This window comes from Papio anubis, chromosome 3, assembly GCF_008728515.1.
Source record: "Papio anubis isolate 15944 chromosome 3, Panubis1.0, whole genome shotgun sequence".
Taxonomy (NCBI): domain Eukaryota; kingdom Metazoa; phylum Chordata; class Mammalia; order Primates; family Cercopithecidae; genus Papio; species Papio anubis.
Genome location: NC_044978.1, coordinates 126,950,578 through 126,969,327, shown reverse-complemented (window position 1 = coordinate 126,969,327; position 18,750 = coordinate 126,950,578). Strand labels below are relative to the sequence as shown.

At 42.4% G+C, this 18,750-nt stretch overlaps 1 protein-coding gene across 3 annotated transcripts in view; it reads right to left on the bottom strand.

Annotated features, from left to right (window-relative positions):
• The window catches only part of COPS4 (COP9 signalosome subunit 4), a 40,892-nt gene extending 36,519 nt beyond the window's left edge, over positions 1-4,373 (bottom strand). For 2 of the 3 annotated variants that reach the window (XM_031664570.1, XM_031664571.1), the window contains exon 1: positions 3,522-4,373. In XM_031664570.1, the coding sequence (XP_031520430.1) occupies positions 3,522-3,595 (74 nt within the window). In that variant the 5' untranslated portion in view covers positions 3,596-4,373. The remainder of the gene's footprint in view (positions 1-3,521) is intronic. The other variant, XM_031664569.1, reaches the window with a different exon arrangement.
• Positions 4,374-18,750: the final 14,377 nt, after the last annotated feature.

The window sequence follows — 18,750 nt, the reverse complement described above, 5'->3', positions numbered from 1 at the left end:
AGTGGCTCACGCCTGTAATCCCAGCACTTTAGGAGGCCGAGGCAGGCGGATCACAAGGTCAAGAGACTGAGACCATCCTGGCCAACATGGTGAACCCTGTTTCCACTAAAAACACAAAAAAATTAGCCAAGTGTGGTGGCGTGCACCTGTAGTCCCAGCTACTTGGGAGGCTGAGGCAGGAGAATTTTTGAACACGGGAGGCAGAGGTTACAGTGAGCCAAGATCATGCCACTGCACTCCAGCCTAGGTGACAAGAATGAAACTCCGTCTCAAAACAAAACAAACAAACAGAAAAAATAGGTAAGTGCTAATATAATATTTAGGAGACATAAATAATTGGATGGGGTTGATCTTTAAAATCTAAACATTTCAATTTAATAACAGTAGGAAGGCAGGCATTCTAGGCAAAAATAATCACTATCTGAAGTGTGGTCAATTTTTTTTGGTGAAAATAAGGCCAAAAAGGTAGATGTGTTTGTTTAGAGTTAAGGGCTCGTAGGCAAGCAGACATGGACTGTCTTCTAGCTTCACCACTAGCTGTGTGACCTCAGAAAGGTATTTTAACTCTGTACTTTGGTCTTCTCTTACTATAATGTAAATAATATCACTTACTCCTACTTATTAAGGATTTTTAAATGTAAGTAATGTTGTGCTTCGCACAGTAAACTCTACATGTTATCAACTTTCACTCTAGAGATGAAAACCACTAAAATGGTTGTGTTTGGGACAACAAATAGAGAATCAGAATCTGAGTTAGAAGGGGCCTTTGAGGTCTCTCCTCAATATAGTCTATCCTCCATTGTGGCTCTCCTATTCTAAATCTTTATGTGAGATAATAAACACAACACATAATATGCACAAAAACAGCCTACAAAATGGAGGAAAATGCTTTTCATCTGACTAATTTCTTACATAAACTTTAGACAGCTGTGTTAATCCACAGTTATGGGAAAGCATTTCTAATTGAGTTTTTAACAAGAAAACGAGCATAGTCTGGTAGGTTTAAAATGAGCTTTTTAGAGTGATGAACCTGGGTTCAAATACAAGCTCTGCCCCTTTCTAGCTATTCGTTAATTCAACCACATGTATTGAGCAACTGTTGTTATAGATACCCCAATTGCTAGGAACACACAGTATTGATGTTTTAGAAACAATGTACTCCATTATTCTTTAATATGGAATCCTTTGTTTCTCAGCTCCTAAAAAATCCCCAAAAACCTTCATTAAAAGTACATACAAGAAAAAATACATTAAAAAAAAAAAACACTGATATATTTCAAGGGTATTTCTCTTAAAGCATGTAGCTGGTAGAACTGATGTTGTTATAAGGATAAATATTCTGATACTTCCTTGCTCAGATAGGAACTGCAAGCAAGCCCAAGACTTTTCTCAGAAAGCAGCTCTGAAGGAGTTGCTGGCTAACACAGCACTGGCTATCAGTTATCAAGCACATTATTTCATTTAATCTTCACAACACCATGTGGTAGATTGCTACAGTAATGGCTTCCAATGAATCATGTCTCCCTCTGTCCAGGCTCCTTTGCAATGTAACTTTGCCACTAAAGAGGCAGTAGTAGGCTCCATTTCCCCTCCCCTTGAATCTGGGCTGGTCTTCTGATTTACTTTTACCAGTACTAGAGAATTGATGTGAGACTTTCTAGGCTATCCTTAAGAGGTCTTGTGACTTCCCCTCTCATAGCCACCTAAGAAAGCCCAAGCTAAACTAATGAATGAGAGACTATGTGCAGAGAGACAGATCCTGCCGAGAGCAAGATATGCATGTGAGTCCAGCCCCAGGTGAGTTGCCAGCTGACTATATCTGCATGAGTGAGCCCAGAGAAGACCAGAAGAGCTGTCCAGTCAATCCATAGAATCCTGAGAAATCACAGTTGTTTTACACTGGTAAGTTTTTGGTTACAAAGCAACAGATAACTGAAGTACCCTATAAATACTATTGTTTATCTCCAATTCAGACCTGAAAAAGTAAATACTTAAGTTTCAGAACTCTGCAAATACATGAAAAGCTCTATTTCTTCTGATAACTAATGCACTTATTTTTCTTTTACAAAATAAAAAGTAAAGGAAACATGGGGGGAAAAATATAAGCTGCTTTTACTTTCATCCATATCTACAAAATTACAAGCAAAAAGGATTAAGCCATGAAGACATATTTATTTCCAACCCATAAAATAAGTGAATATATATTACTGACAGCTTAGTGATAGTAACAACAATCTTGCGGCACTTTCTATATGTCAGGTACTGTTCTAGGTGATATAAGTGTGGTAAGTATATATGCACACAGAGACTCATCTTGTCTTCAGATAATCTCAGACAAGAATATGTCCTATTATTATCTTCATTTTCCTGAATGGGAAAATGCAGCACAAAGTAGTTACGCCCAAAATATACGGCTGAATTTCCCACTGATAAAAGTAGATTACATTTACCACCAGAGAAAAGGCAGCCTAGCCTACTTAAAACAGTCAGAATTTCGATGACCAGGTTAGAGCAGGTGTATCCCATTAACATACATAAAGTGATTTCAGCTGTCAGGATGTAAACATTAAGATCAACTTGAGAGGCATACTTTATTTACTTATTTATTTATTTATGGAGAAGGGGGTCTCACTATGTTGCCCAGGCTAGTCTAGAACTCCTGGCCTCAAGTGATCCTCCCACCTCAGCCTCTCTGCACCCGGCCTAGAGAGGCATACTTTAAGTTCATTACAAAAGATCAGTGCTGTGACATCTACAAAGAGAAAATGAACAATATACGTCTACCTACCTATGCTTAATACTGTTGAACAACTGCTTGCACAACAGGCACGTCACACATTTTAACTTGGAGTGAACCTAAGCATTCTATATGAATTTCGACAAAATTCAGATTCCTGCAAACATCACTACTCTAGACAACCTGATCCGCGATATGAGCACATTCCGCCTATGTGCCTTCAGAGTTGGTGGCGGAGAAAATACCCGAAACACAAGGACCCACAGAAGACAGTCTGAGTGGTCTGGACGACATGACAGCGGCCATACCTCCTCAGTCTCAGCCAGCCCCAAGAAGTCATCTCCCCGAAAAACACAGCATCAAGGCCCCAGAATATACATTTCTCTGAATCAAAAAAAGGAGGAGGAAGGTCCAACGAGAGGCCAGATTCGGTGTGAGGCCGGCCAACGATAGGAAGAGGTACCAGGGAAGGCTACTAAGGCCAGGGTAGCAGTCGTCTGTCAGACCGCTCTTCCAAAATCCTAAGGGACCAGAGAGATTCTATCAATAACTGAACAAGTTGACAGTCATCCCAAGTCTACGGCCTCGAAGGCCCCTGCACAAGGTCCCCGCCAGCTCTCTGCTTCTCCCAACATTTGCCTCCCTAGCCGACCTCAGGCCCGCCCCCTTGGTCGTCAGGCCGGTTCCTAGCTTCACGCCCAAGAGTCGTGGCCAACCTAAGGAGATTAAGGCTGTGGCTTTCTTTCCCCACCTCTGTACTCCCGCGTTGCTGGGAAATACTCACTTGCCAGCCAGATCTTTATGAGAGCCGCTCGAATTCATGAGCTGGGCCAAATCCTGTCGCACGGCTGCCGCCATCTTTCTCCCAGCTCAGCGGTGGATGCGGGGCCTCTGGCAGCCAAAAAGAAAACGAGTGTGGTCCTCCACAGTGCAGCCAGAGGGAACCTGAGATGCTACAGAGTAGCGTCTGTGTGGGCCAGAGCGTCGGGTGTGGGAGCCTGGGCTAGCTCCGCCCTCAGGGTTGAGTGATGCGGGGCTCCACTCCTCAGGTCTGAGGCCTGCCCAGCCCTCTCCTACAGTCTCTGGCTCTCACGCTCGGACTTTGGATTGGCTGATGAACTCCAGGAGTGAGTCTCTAGTGTAACTCCAATAAGTACCCGGTACATAAAACGACTGCGTTTTCGCAAAGTTCCATGTCTCATGTCTGTGGTTTACCGTCCTTAGGTCTTTCAGGCAGCGCTTAAACTGCCTGTGGTAAAGAACGAGTTTTGTTTCTGATTCACCACAGACGATACTTTTTAGAAATACAATTAAAAAGTCCCCATTCCTCCTCCCACTCCATGCACTTTATAAAGGTTGATCAGATATTCCAGTTTGTCCAGTACAAGGCCATTTTCCCTCTGTCGTCCTGGAGTAGTGATTAATAATATCCCCCCTTGCGGCTGGGCGCGGTGGCTCACGCCTGTAATCCCAGCACTTTGGGAGGCCGAGGCGGGCGGATCACGAGGTCAGGAGATCGAGACCATCCTGGCTAAACACGGTGAAACCCCGTCTACTAAAAATACAAAAAAATTAGCTGGGCGTAGGTTGTGCACGCCTGTAGCCCCAGCTACTCGGGAGGCTGAGGCTGTAGAATGGCGTAAAACCCGGGAGGCGGAACTTGCAGTGACCCGAGATTGCGCCACTGCGCTCCTGCCTGGGCGATAGAGCAAGACTCCGTCTCTAAATAAATAAATTAATTAATTAAATTAAATAACATCCCCCCTTTCATTCTAGAAACGGTTGCATTTCAATGGAAGATTATATGGTCGCCTGCGTTTATATGATATTCAATACTCATGTATTCTTATGGAATTTCTGCAAATACAAGCAAATATTAATAAATATAAAATTTTACCTCTCCTTTCACAAAAAGTAACACCACATAATTGTTCTGCTTTGTTTGTTGTTGTTGTTGTTGTTGTTTTGCACTTTTCCTGGTACTATGGTTTGAATAATTGTCTTCTCCAAAACGCAAGTTGAGGGCTGGGTGCCGTGGCTCACGTCTGTAATCCCAGCACTTTGGGAGGCCGAGGCGGACGGATCATCTGAGGTTGGGAGTTCGAGACCAGCCTGAACAACATGGAGAAACCCCGTCTCAACTAAAAATACAAAAATTAGCCAGGCGTAGTGGCACATGCCTGTAATTCCAGTTACTCAGGAGACTGAGGCAGGAGAATCACTTGAACCTGGGAGGCGAAGGTCGCGTTGAGCCAAAACTGCACCACTGCACTCCAGCCTGGGCAACAAGGGCTAAACTCCATCTCAAAAAAAAAAAAAAAAAGGCAAGACTCCATCTCAAAAAATAAAAATTAAAATTAAATGAAAAAGAAAACAAACAACTCATGTTGAAACTTAATCTTTAATGTGGCAACATTTAGAGGTGGGTCTTAAATAGGTGATTGGATCATGAGGACAAAACCCTGAGGAACTGATCCATTCGTGGATTAATGGGTTATCATGGGAGAGAACATGTGGCTTTATTAGAAGAGGAAGAGACCTGAGCTAGCATGTTAGGAAGGTCACTCCCTTGCCATGTGATACCCTGTGCTGCTTCTGAACTCTAGCCTAAAGTCCTGACCAGCAAGAAGGGTCTCACTAGATGTGGTCCCTTGACCTTAGACTTCTTGGCCTTCATAACTGTAAGATTTAAATTCCTTTTCTTTATAAATTACCCAGTTTCAGGTATTCTGGTATAAGCAACAGAAAACAGACTAAGACAGCTGGACATCTTACCAGCTGTCCAGTCTTTCAAAATCACTCTTTTTAGAGCTAGAAGATATTACATAGCAAGGGTGTGTCTTAGTTTATTTAATCCTTATAGGACACAAGTTATTTTTAATTAATGCTGCGATGAATAACCTTTACATACATTATATATGTACAGGTAGAAAACATTACCAGAAATGAGGCAAAGGATAGACATACAATCTTGGCAGATCCTGCCAAATTGTACTTTGTAGGAATGGTATCATTTTGCCTTCCTACCAGAAATATATAGGGGTACAGTTTCCTACAGGCTTGCCTACAAAGTCTGTCAAACTTTTGGAGTTTTGCCATCTTGATGTGTGATAAATGGCATATTCCCTCTAATGGGAAAGAGAAAGAGAAGAATACCTAAAGAAGGAATCTCTTTTAAGAATGTGTATTAGTCTGTTCTCAGGCAGGCGTGGTGGCTCAAGCCTGTAATCCCACCACTTTAGGAGGCCAAGGCCGGCAGATCACCTGAAGTCAGGAGTTTGAGATCAGCCTGGTCAACATGGTGAAACTCTGTCTCTATTAAAAACACAAAAAAATAACCAGGCGTGGTGGCGGGTGCCTGTAGTCCCAGCTACTTGGGAGGCTGAGGCAGGAGAATCACTTGAACACAGGAGGCAGTGAGCCAAGATCGCGCCACTGTACTCCAGCTGGGTGGCAGAGTGAAACTCTATCTCAAAAAAAATGAAATAAGTAACAAAAGAATGTATATTAGTCTGTTCTCACATTGCTATAAAGAACTCCCTGAGACTGGGTAATTTTTAAAGAAAAGAGGTTTAAATGACTCATAGTTCCACGGCCTTACAGGAGGCATGGCTGGGGAAGCCTGAGGAAACTTATAATCATGGTGGAAGGGTAAAGGGGAAGCAAGTATGTCACCACGTGATGACAGGAGAGAGAGAGAACACAAAGGGGGAGGTGCTACAGACTTTCAAACAACCACATCTCGTGAGAACTCACTCACTATCATCAGAACACAAGAGGGAAATCTGCCTGCATGATCCAATCACCTCCTACCAGGTCCCTTGCCCAACATTGGGGATTACAATTCAACATGAGATTTGAGTGGGGGTACAGAGCCAAACCATATCAGAAAGTAAGGTAGAGATTGCCCACATCAATTCGGATCATGTTCCATTAACAAGAACTTAATCATATGACCACCAATGAGACTAGAAATTTAGTTTCCAGTTGGGCAGCCTTGTGCCCAGAAATAGGAAAGAATGAGTTTAGAGGGACAATCAGCAGTCTCCACTACAGTATGTCCCTCTGACCACCTAAATATCCACATGTCCTCTGATGGTAATTTTAGGTATCAACTTGAGTGGATTAAGGAATACCAAGAAAACTAACTGTTACAGCATTATATTAGTGTGTGTCTGTGAGGGTGTTTCTAGAGGAGATTGGCATGTGAGTCTGAGTAGACTAAGTGAGGAAGATCTGCCCTCAGTGTGGGCAGGCACCATCCAGTTAGCTGGGCCCAGAGAAAACAAAAACAGAGAAAAGGTGAGTTGGTCTCTGTCCTAAAGCTGAGAAACACACTTCTTCTCCTGGCCTTGGACTCCAGGACTCATACCAGCAGCACCCTGGGTTCTCAAGCCTTCGGACTTGGATTAAGCCATGCTGCCAGCATCCCAGAGTCTCTGACTTGCAGACTGCTTGATGTGGGACTTCTCAGCCCCCACAATCACATATCACGTGATCCAATTCCCCTAATAATTCCCCTCTCATATCATATTTTGTGTGTGTGTGTGTGTGTGTGTGTGTGTGTATATATATTGGTTCTGTCTCTCTGGAGAACCTGAATAATATAGCTTCTTCTCACAGTAGAGCCTACTTCCTCCTTCCCTAGGGAAGAAAGCTCAATTTCCCATTCAATTTCTACATCAGCTAAAAATTCAGGGTATCTGGTGATGCAGAAACCTATCACATTGGGATGTGGTGTTTTATAGTCCAGAGATGTATACACTGTAAAACAACTGATGTGTCCTATGCCCATACATCCAATACAAACCAACAGTGGAGCAGAAACAGGCCAATCACAGTTAAAACTCAGACAAAGGAAGAATGGGAAACACAGCAGTTACTGGTCCATAACAATGGCAGAATCATGGGAAGGAAGTATGGATACTCACTGCCCTGATACTGGAATAAGTTCCTTGGTCAGTCCTTGGTTCTGCTGAGAGGATTTCTATTGTTTGTTGTGTTGTGTGGGTGCAAGCTTTACCTTCTGAATACAAGTTAACTGGATGTTGAGTGTATTTCCTTTTTGAGAATGCCTTAGTGCTTGAACACTTGAAGGCTTTTGTAGGCCAGGCTTTTGGGGTGCTTGCTTTTTTTAACTTAAATAATTCCATTGAATATTCAATAAGTTCTACGTGCTTTCAGACAGTTTCAGATGCCAGTAACCACACCCAAAGTTATTTCTCAAAGTAGTTAGCAAACTTGCCTTAAATCCTAGCTTCTTTGCTCAACCCATTTTTAATGCCCTCTTTGTAATGGTGGCAGCTGTGAAAAAATCTGAAACAGTAGGCTTAAATGAGAAGAGAACTCTATCAGTTTGATTTGGCTTTAGCTTATTTTTATTTTCTGTTGTTTTTGTTTGGTTGGTTGGTTGGTTGGTTGTGTGCGCCAAGAAGTCTTAAACGGCTATGAAAAATCTCTAAGCCAAGTCTTTTCTTCTGCTATTTCAAGATACATAAACAGTTGGCTTTTTCAACTTAGTGAGGGTTCAGAATTTCCACTTTATTCCCTTTTTAACTTGACTTCACACTTGACTTGCAACACCTTACCCAAGGCAACAAAAAACAGCCACACACACAAGCTGGCTCTTTTCAGATACTTCCACTAGCTACAAGCTGGGGAAGGAGATTTCCTGCCTTCCTAATTGTTGGAGGCAGCAATTTTACTAAATATTTTGACCTAAAAAGGACTTCTCTTTCCAGACTGTTCATTCCCCTTGCCCTAACTCTAACAGAATATTACGTATTTTTAGGTTTTACTTACAGCAGTGAAGAAAAGCAAACCCGGATGGCCCTGGAGGCTTATTCTCTCCTTTTCAATTATTTAGCAAGAGGTTAGCAAGGCACATCTTAATGAACTCAAGGGAACTGCACAAATCCTAGCTCTTTTTTTTTTTTTTTTACCATGCAAAATCCTCAATTCTAGCCCAAACTGAATAGAAACTGTCATGTTAACAAAATCCTAGTAATCTTTGCATGTTAAAGTTTGAGAAGATCTAGCAGATGTCAACACCATTGGTATTTGTCTTAGTTTGTTTTCTGTTGCTTATAACAGAATACCTGAAACTGGGTAACTTATAAAGAAAAGGAATTTATGTCTTACAGTTATGGAGGCTGAGAAGTCCAAGGTAAAGGGGCCACATCTGATCAGGGCCTCCTTGCTGATGCACAGGGCATCGCATGGTGAGGGGGCCAAGCATACTTGCTCTGGTCTCTCTCTCTCTTCTTATAAAGCCACCATTTCAACTCTCATGGGAATCCCTTAATCCATAAATCCATTAATTCTTTAATAGATTAATCCATTCATGAGGGCAGACCCCTTATGATCCAGTCACCTCTTAAAGGTCCACCTCTCAATAATGTCACATTAGGGAATCACTTTCAACATGAGTTTTGAAGGGGATAAACATTCAAACAATAGCATTGTATGAATTACCCTCACGAGCAAGGCCATTTCCTTGGCCAGGAATCTCCTGTTGTTGCAGTCTACTAGATGGTCTCTACCTTCTCACAACTTCCCTACAAAGATAAAAAAGTTATCCAGAAGCCTCTTTCCTGACACATATTCTACTTTACGTCCACTGTGTCCAGACCAAATACGCCTCACTATCGAAGGGAAAAGAGCACAAGTATTGTCCATACGGTACTGTACTGTTTTCTGCATGTGAATCCTTCCTCTATACTTACTCCATGTGTTGCTAGTGCTGTGTGACAGTTGGTTTTAGAGTCATCTGGTGTTTCCTGCCTAGATCTAGAATTGGTCATTTCTCCAAGAAGCCTTTTTCCTTTTAGTGGGGATGATAGTTATAAATAACAGTCCAAGTGCCAAGGAGGCTCGTTGCTACTATATCAGTCATTTGGAGACCTTTTTGTAGGACAGAACTAGGAAATCTGTACATATTTTAAGGGTGAAATGATTCATGAGGACATACTGACAATTCCAATTTAGGTTGTTTTACTTAACCTCTTCTGTATTACATCTGTATCACCTTATTTCCACACCCAGAATCCTGGTTCACAGCACATGAGGAATATTCCACAATTACTCATTTTATTCATCCATGTTATACACACAACAGCCTCAGAATAACAATACTTATACTACCATCCCCAATATGATTACTGATAACAATTAAATATTTTCCCACATTTCCTATTATAATAGCCATATTGTAAGCACATATAGCCATTACAAACTATATTGTCTTCCTTTTTTTATTTTTTGAGATAGGGTCTCACTCTGTTGTCCCAACTGGAGTTCAGTGCCATGATCTCAGGTCACGGTAGCCTTGACCACCTGGGCTCAAGTGATCCTTCCACCTCAGCCTCCCGAGTAGCTGCGACTACAGGCACGCCTCACCCATCACCATGCCTGGCTAATGTTTCAACTTTTTGTAGAGACAGGGTTTCACCACGTTGCCCAGGCTGGTCTCAAACTCTTGAGTTCAAGCAATCCACCTGCCTTTCTTCCCCAAATGCTGGGATTACAGGTGTGAGCCATGGCACCTGGCCTTATTTTCTTCCTTTTAATCATCATGTATTCTTTCCTTTTTCTTTTTTTTTTTTTTTTTTTTTTTTGAGACAGAGTCTCACTGTGTCTCCAGGCTGGAGTGCAGTGGTGTGATCTCGGCTCACTGCAACCTCCACCTCTCAGGTTCAAGCAATTCTCCTGCCTCAGCCTCCCAAGTAGCTGGGACTACAGGCTCCTGCCACCACACCCAGCTAATTTTTGTATTTTTAGTAGAGACGAGGTTTCACCATGTTGGCCAGAATGGTCTCGATCTTGACCTCATGATCTGCCCGCCTTGACCTCCCAAAATGCTGGGATTACAGGCGTGAGCCACCACGCCCAGCTAATCTTCATGTATTCTTAGGTCAGTAAGCACTACATATTGAATGTTCACCATCAGCTCTTTTATTGATATATCGCTAGTCTTTGGTTTTCTGTTAAAGAAGGCAGTTCTTTAATAGGTTGTTCAGACAGGACTCAGAATCCATATTCTTGCATGTTCTTGAATGTTGGTAACATCTTGTGCCTTTTATGTTTGTATCAGTCTTGTTGGATATAATAAACTTTGATTCACTTTTCTTAAGAACTTTAAGTAGGGTGCTTCATTTTTTTTTTTTTTTTTTTTTTGGCATAAAGCACCACTAAGAAATATCTGATGAGAGTCTAATTTTCTATCTCTGTGTTTTTTAAGAGACAGGGTCTTACTCTGTCACCCAGGCATTACCCCATTAATGTATTAATCCATTAATGAGGACAGACACCTCATGATCTCAGTTACCTCTTAAAGGTCCACCTCTCAATAATGCCACATTGGGGATTAAGTTTCAATATGAGTTTTGGAGGGGATAAACATTCAAATAATAGCATTATATGAGTGCAGTGGCATGATCATAGTCACTACAGCCTTGAACTTCTGGGCTCAAGCAGTCCTCCCACCTCAGCCTTCCAAGTAGCTGGGACTACAGGCATGCTGGCCACTACATCCAGCTAATTCTTTAAATTTTTTGTAAGGGTAGGGTCTTGTTTTGTTGCCCAGGCTGGCCTTGAATGCTTGGGCTCAAGCAGTTCTCCCACCTCAGCCCCCCAGAGCTCTGGGATTACAGTCATGAGCTACTGCACTCAGTTTTCTTTCTCTTATAAATCACTTACTCTTTTTGCTTAGATGCGTTAAGATTTTTTTCTCATGCCTGTAATCCCAGCACTTTGGGAGGCTGAGGCAGGCAGATTGCTTGATTTCAGGAGGTCAAGACCAGCCTGGGCAATGTGGCAAGACTCTATCTCTACAAAAAAATACAAAAATTAGCCAGGCATGGTGGCATGCACCTGTAGTCCCAGCTACTCGGGAGGCTGAGGTGGGAGGATGGCTTGAGCCTAGGAGGTTGATGCTGCAGTGAGCTGTGATCATGCCACTGCAGTCCAGCTTGGGCAACAGAGTGAGACCCTGTCTCTAAAAATAAAAAACAAAGATGTTGGGACTATCCAACAGGGAATTTAAGATAATTATGATACTGTGTTAAAGTTTCAATAAAAAATGTAGGCCAGGCACGGTGGCTCACACCAGTAATTCCAGCACTTTGGGAGGCCAAGGCAGGTGAATTGCTTGAGCTCAGGAGTTTGAGACCAACCTGGGAAACATGGCAAAACCCCATCTCTACAAAAAGTACACACATACACACAAAAAATTTAGTCAGTGTAGTGGCACGTGCATGTAGTCCCAGGTACTTGGAAGGCTGAGGTGAGAGGACCCTCTTAGCCCAGAAAGTTTGAGGATGCAGTGAGCCATGATTGTGCCACTGTACTCCAGCCTGGGCAACAGAGTGAGACCTTGTCTCAATAAAAAAAAAAAAAGAAAAAAAAAAGGAAAATGTATACAACATGAATGAACAGATGAGGAATTAAAACAGATGGTAGAAATGAAAAGAAAATGTTAAAAAGAAATGCTAAAAATACAAAGACGTGTCAACAGAGACAAAGAATGTTTTCAATGTGCTCATGAGTAGACTCAGCACAGCCAAAGAAAGAATTAGGGAACTTAAAGAAGGTCAAGAGAAAGAGCCCGGCCGGGTGCGGTGGCTCAAGCCTGTAATCTCAGCACTTTGGGAGGCCAAGACGGGGGAACACGAGGTCAGGAGATCGAGACCATCCTGGCGAACATGGTGAAACCCCGTCTCTACTAAAAAAAAAAAAATACAAAAAACTAGCCGGGCGAGGTGGCGGGTGCCTGTAGTCCCAGCTACTCGGGAGGCTGAGGCAGGAGAATGGCGTGAACCCGGGAGGCAGAGCTTGCAGTGAGCTGAGATCTGGCCACTGCACTCCAGCTCGGGAGAGAGAGCGAGACTCCGTCTCAAAAAAAAAAAAAAAAAAAAAGAGAAAGATCCCAAACTAAAAGAACTAAACTTCAAAAAAAGAAAAGTGGGAGCAGGTAGAGAAGGGAAAGTGCTGTGGTTTGGATGTTTGACTCCTTCAAACTTCATGTTGAAATCTGATCTCCATTGCTGAAGGTGGGGCCTAATGGCAACAGATCCTTCATGACTGGCGTGGTGTTGTCCTCATGGTAATGAGTGAGTTCTTGTTCTAGTAGTTTCCATTAGAGCTGGTTGTTAAAAAGAACCTGGCACCTCCCCGCTTCAGTCTCTTGTGTCTCCTCTTGCCATGTGATCTCTGCACATGCTGGCTTCCCTCCCCTTTCTTCCATGAGTGGAAGCAGCCTGAAGCCCTCACCAGGAGCAGATGCTGGTTCACTGTTTCTTATACAATCTGCAGAACTGTGAGTAAATCAGCCTTTTTTCTTTATGAATTACCCAGCCTTGGGTATTTCTTTTTTTTTTTTTTTTTTTTTTTTTTGAGATGGAGTCTCACTCTGTCGCCTAGGCTAGAGTGCAGTGGTGCAATCTCAGCTCACTGCAAGCTCCACCTCCCAGGTTCACACCATTCTCCTGCCTCAGCCTCCCTAGTAGCTGGGACTACAGGCACCAACTACCACGCCCGGCTAATTTTTTGTGTTTTTAGTAGGGATGGGGTTTCACTGTGTTAGCCAGGATGGTCTCGATCTCCTGACTTCGTGATCCACCTGCCTCAGCCTCTCAAAGTGCTGGGATTACAGGCAGGAGCCCCACACCCGGCTGGGTATTTCTTTATAGCAACACTAAGACAGACTAAGAAAGAAAGTATCTCCAAGAGCTGTGGAACAAAATGATTCAACATACGTATAATTGGAATCCAAGAAAGAAAAGAGAGGAAAAATGATGCAGAAAAAAAGATTTGAAGAGACAGTAGCAAAGAATTATCCAAAAACTTTTTTTTGAGATGGAGTCTCACTCTGTCGCCCAGGCTGGAGTGCAGTGGCACAATCTCAGCTCACTGCAAGCTCCGCCTCCCAGGTTCAAGGGATTCTCTTGCCTCAGCCTCCTGAGTAGCTGGATTACAGGTGCCCACCACCGTGCCCATCTAATTTTTGTATTTTTAGTAGAGATGGGGTTTCACCATGTTGGCCAGGCTGGTCTCAGACTCCTGACCTCAAGTGATCTGCCCACCTCAGCCTCCCAAATTGCTGGGATTACAGGCATGAGTCACTGTGTCCAGCCAAAAAGAAAATCTTAAAGGCAGTCAGAAAAAAAAAAAAAAAAAAAAAAAAAAAAAAGGCACATTACTTACAGAGGAATTACAACAGACTTCTGGTCACAAATTACAACAGAGTTCTGGTCACAAATTATACACCTCAGAAGGTAATGGAGTGACATGCTAGCAGTGGAAGGGAAGGCTTCTGGACCTTACATTCTGATGGTTCTCCCTTGAAATGTCCCTTCCATTTGGGGATTATTCACTTAAACATTATTGCCCCCATAAACAGAAACTAATGGCCATGGTTCTCTCATAACATTCTGACACACATGTGGACATTAACTCTTCCTTTAATTTACCTGAGCAGCAGTGAATAACAGTTTATTAGTCCATTTTCATATGGCTATAAAGAACTGCCTGAAACTGGGTTATTTATTTATTTATTTATTTTTAAATTTTACTTTAAGTTCTGGGATACACGTGCTGAATGTGCAGGTTAGATACATAGGTATACATGTGCCATAGTGGTTTGCTGCACCTATCAACCCGTCATCTATGTTTAAGCATGCATTAGGTATTTCTTCTGATGCTATCCCTCCCCTTGCCCCCCACCTCCTGACAGGCCCCGGTATGTGATATTCCCCTCCCTATGTCCATGTGTTTTCATTGTTCAACTCCCACTATGAGTGAGAACATGCAGTGTTTGGTTTTCTGTTCCTGTGTTAATTTGCTGAGAATGATGGTTTCCAGCTTCATCCATGTCCCTGCAAAGGAAATGAACTCATTCTTTTTTATGGTTACATAGTATTCCATGGTGTAAATGTGCCACATTTCATTTATCCAGTCTATCACTGATGGGCATTTGGGTTGGTTCCAAGTCTTTGCTATTGTAAATAGTGCTGCAATAAACACACGTGTACATGTGTCTTTATAGTAGAATGATTTATAATCCTTTGGGTATATACCCAGTAATGGGATTGCTGGGTCAAATGGTATTTCTGGTTCTAGATCCTTGAGGAATCACCACACTGTCTTCCACAATGGTTGAACTAATTTACACTCCCACCAACAGTGTAAAAGCATTCCTCTTTTCCTCTTTCTCTGCATCCTCACCAGCATCTGTTGTTTCCAGATTTTTAATGATCGCCATTCTAACTGGCGTGAGATGGTATCTCATTGTGGTTTTCATTTTCTCTAATGACTGAGACTGGGTAATTTATAAAGGAAAGAGGTTTCATTTATTCAGTTCAGCACGACTAGGGAGGCCTCAGGAAAATTACAATCAAAGGCAAAGGGGAAGCAAAGCACCTACTTCACAAGGTGGCAGCAAGGAGCAGTGCAGAGCAAAGAGGGAAGAGCCTCTTATGAAACCATCAGATCTCGTGAGAACTCACTCACTATTATGAGAACAGCATGGGGGAGCTGCTCCCATGATTCAGTTACCTCCCACCTGGTCTCTCCCTTGACACGTGGGGATTATGGGGATTATGGGGATTACAATTCAAGATGAGATTTGGGTGGGGACACAAAGCCTAATCATATCAAACAGGATCATTGAGCAGTGGTTAAGATTTTCCTCAGGGTTAGGGAAAGCAAAAGGAAATTACACACATATGATGTGGCTGACCCAATGCTGGCAATAGCCTTTCCTCACCTCCCAGGTGAATCATGACAGTTTACGCCAGAGACTGCAAACATTTTCTATAAAAGGCCAAATAAAAAATGTAGACTTTAGGCCACATGTGGTCTCTGTGGCTGCTGCTTCTTTTTCTTCTACAGTCCTTTCAACGTGTAAAAATCAAAACCAAAAATGTTTTTAGCTTATGGGCTGGACAAAAATCTAAGATTTTTATTTAGGCCACATATGGTCTCTTTAGTGTTGCAACAACTGCAGCAGTTGCTGCTATTGCTTTTTCCTCTATAATCCTTTAAAAATGTAAAACATACGTTCTTAGCTTGCAGTCTGGACAAAAATAGGCAATGAGCTGGATTTGGCCTGTGGGCCTTCCTTTGCTGACTCTTGCTCTAGGCCTTTTTTTTTTTTTTTTTTTTTTTGGCTACTGAATGATTTGAGAACACATATATGGTCCAGGTTTGACCAGCACATCATGATAGAGAGCCTTCTGGGGAGCAGGTTTAACTTGCTTATAGAAAGAAGCACATGGGATGAATACTCTTCCTCTGAGGCTGATATCTGTGTATTGTGTGTAGTATTTTTTCTTTCTTTCTTTCTTTTTGAGACAGAGTTTGCTTTGTTGCCCAGGCTGGAGTGCAGGGGCACAATCTGGGCTCACTGCAACCTCCCTCCCAGGTTCAAGCAATTCTCGTGCCTCAGCCTCCTGAGTAGTTGGGATTACAGGTGACCGCCACCATGCCCTGTTGATTTTTTGCATTTTAGTAGAGATGGGGTTTCACCATGTTGCCCAGGCTGGTCTCAAACTCTTGAGCTCAGGAAGTCTGCCTGTCTCGGCCTCCCAAAGTGCTAGGCATGAGCCAATGCACCTGGCTGTATGTAGTATTTCTATGTATGATACTAGATGACAACCATGAGAAAGCAAGCCTAAGAACGAAGGGAAAACCTTGAGGATGGTGGCATGCAAAGGAAGTCAATGTCTTTGATGACATCTTTTCTCTGTAGAACTATCTTAGAAAAGCCTATTTCTATGCTATTCATTTTATGAGATATAAAGTATAAGCTACTGAAAGCAGGTTAGTTACTATAGTTAGGAAGTTACAATTTTGTAGCAGAGAGTTTTGTGGGTAGCTTTGTGAGTTCCAGGCCCCAGAAGTTTTACACTGGAGGAGCAAAGAGCAGCAGTTTGATTGGATAAGAAAATTAATGCTATATAGGCATAGCAGTTTACATAAGACCAGTTACTTTTCTATGTCAAAGAAACGGGTGTTTTCATGGAGAGTTTAAGATGTCGGGCTGGGCGCGGTGGCTCAAGCCTGTAATCCCAGAACTTTGGGAGGCTGAGGTGGGCGGATCACGAGGTCAGGTGATCAAGACCATCCTGGATAACACGGTGAAACCCCGTCTCTACTAAAAATACTAAAATTAGCCAAAAGTGGTGGCACGTGCCTGTAGTCCCAGCTACTCAGGAGGCTGAGGCAGAAGAATTGCTTGAATCTGGGAGGTGGAGGTTGCAGTGAGCTGAGATCACGCCATTGCCCTCAGCCTGGGCAACAGAGTGAGACTCCGTCTCAAAAAAAAAAAAAAGAGATGTTAACATATTCTAATCCTCTCCTATCATGCAACACACCCAAGGGTCTTTATAGTTATCTTTTGTGGTTTGGATCTTTGCTCCCAAATCTTTATTTCCTCTCTGTGCTAGAATGATATATCTACACATTTTGCATGTACCTTTGCAGTACCTTTCAATAGAGTAGAAAGAATATATTTTTTCCACCTCACTGATGTTAGGCTTTGGACATAGGACTTGTTTTGGCCAATGTAATGTGGACCGAAGTTACGGTGCACCAGTTGGTTGGAGATAGGGTAGCCTTAAAAAGGACATCATGGGCAAGGTTTGGTGGCTTATGCCTGTAATCCCAGCACTTTGGGAGGCTGAGGCAGCGAGTGGATTGCTTGAGGACAGGACTTCAAGACCAGCCTGGCCAATAGGGTGAAACTCTGTCTCTACAAAAAGTAAAAAATTAGCCGGGCATGGTGGTGCACACCTATAGTCCCAGCAACTTGGCAGGCTGAGGCAGGAGAATCACTTGAATCCAGGAGGCAGAGATTGCAGTGAACTGAGATTGTACCACTGCACTCCAGCCTGGGTGACAGAGCGAGACTCTGTCTCAAAAAACAAAAATAAAAAAAATAAAAAGGACATCATATTTCCATTCACTGCTATGTTCTTGGGAACCACTAGAAGAAAGCATACCCCAGGTTGCTAATGCCCTATCAGCTTGGGCCCCAGAATTAAGATATGTGGAACCCAACCATAAGTCTGGATTCTAACCTGGCCTAGCTGAGCCCAGCCTAGATCTGTGAACCTAGCCAATTCATGAGAAAAATAAATGCTTGTGTTTATAAGCCATGAAGAATTTTAAGGTGTTTTGTAATAAAGCCTCTACCTAGTTTCCAGTCTCTCTAGGGGCAGATATCTTCTTCTCCTGCTGGGTAAAAAGATGGGCACATTATCAAGTCAGCTGATTAGCAAACTAAAAAAAAAAAAAAAGGTACATTCTTTCAAACACATTACATGCTTTGTGTCCAGATCCAGATAACCAAGGCTTACAGAGAGTAACCATTTTCCTCTCAGTCTGAGCTCCTGTATCATATCTCAAAATGTGTTTCTCTCTTCCCAGGATGACTGACATTAACCATATCTACTTCCTTCAAGGGAACCCACTCCTAACCACAGAAGTGGTTATACCCCTAGTAGCACAAGTACATCAGAACATTACAGAGAATCCTCTACTTCTATCCTTCTAATTAGAAAAACAAGCAAACAAAAACCTCTATTACATAGACAAATAAATCTTATTGTGAGAGGAAAAGCAAATGAATCCTACCTGCCATCAACAGATTATTTTAGTGGTTGATTTTATTTTTTGGGTGGCTTGACATTACTAATCACATTATATTACACAAAGTGAAAAACTTGGGGTATGTTCAAAGTGATACCAGTCTGCATTCCCTTATTCAAAACCTTTGGGGGCAAATGTGCTTTGGAATTGAAAATATTTTGGATTTTAGAGAAGAACATGCAGAAACCATTTTAACGTTCTCATTTTTTAAATCTTAAAACCAGTTTTAATGGGGTATAATTTATATGCTAAAATGCATCCATTTAAGTATATGCAATGAATTTAGGCCATTGTATACCCCAACACCCCAGAAAGTTCCTTCCAATCCCTTTGGTCATAATCAAATCCCACAATTAAACACACTG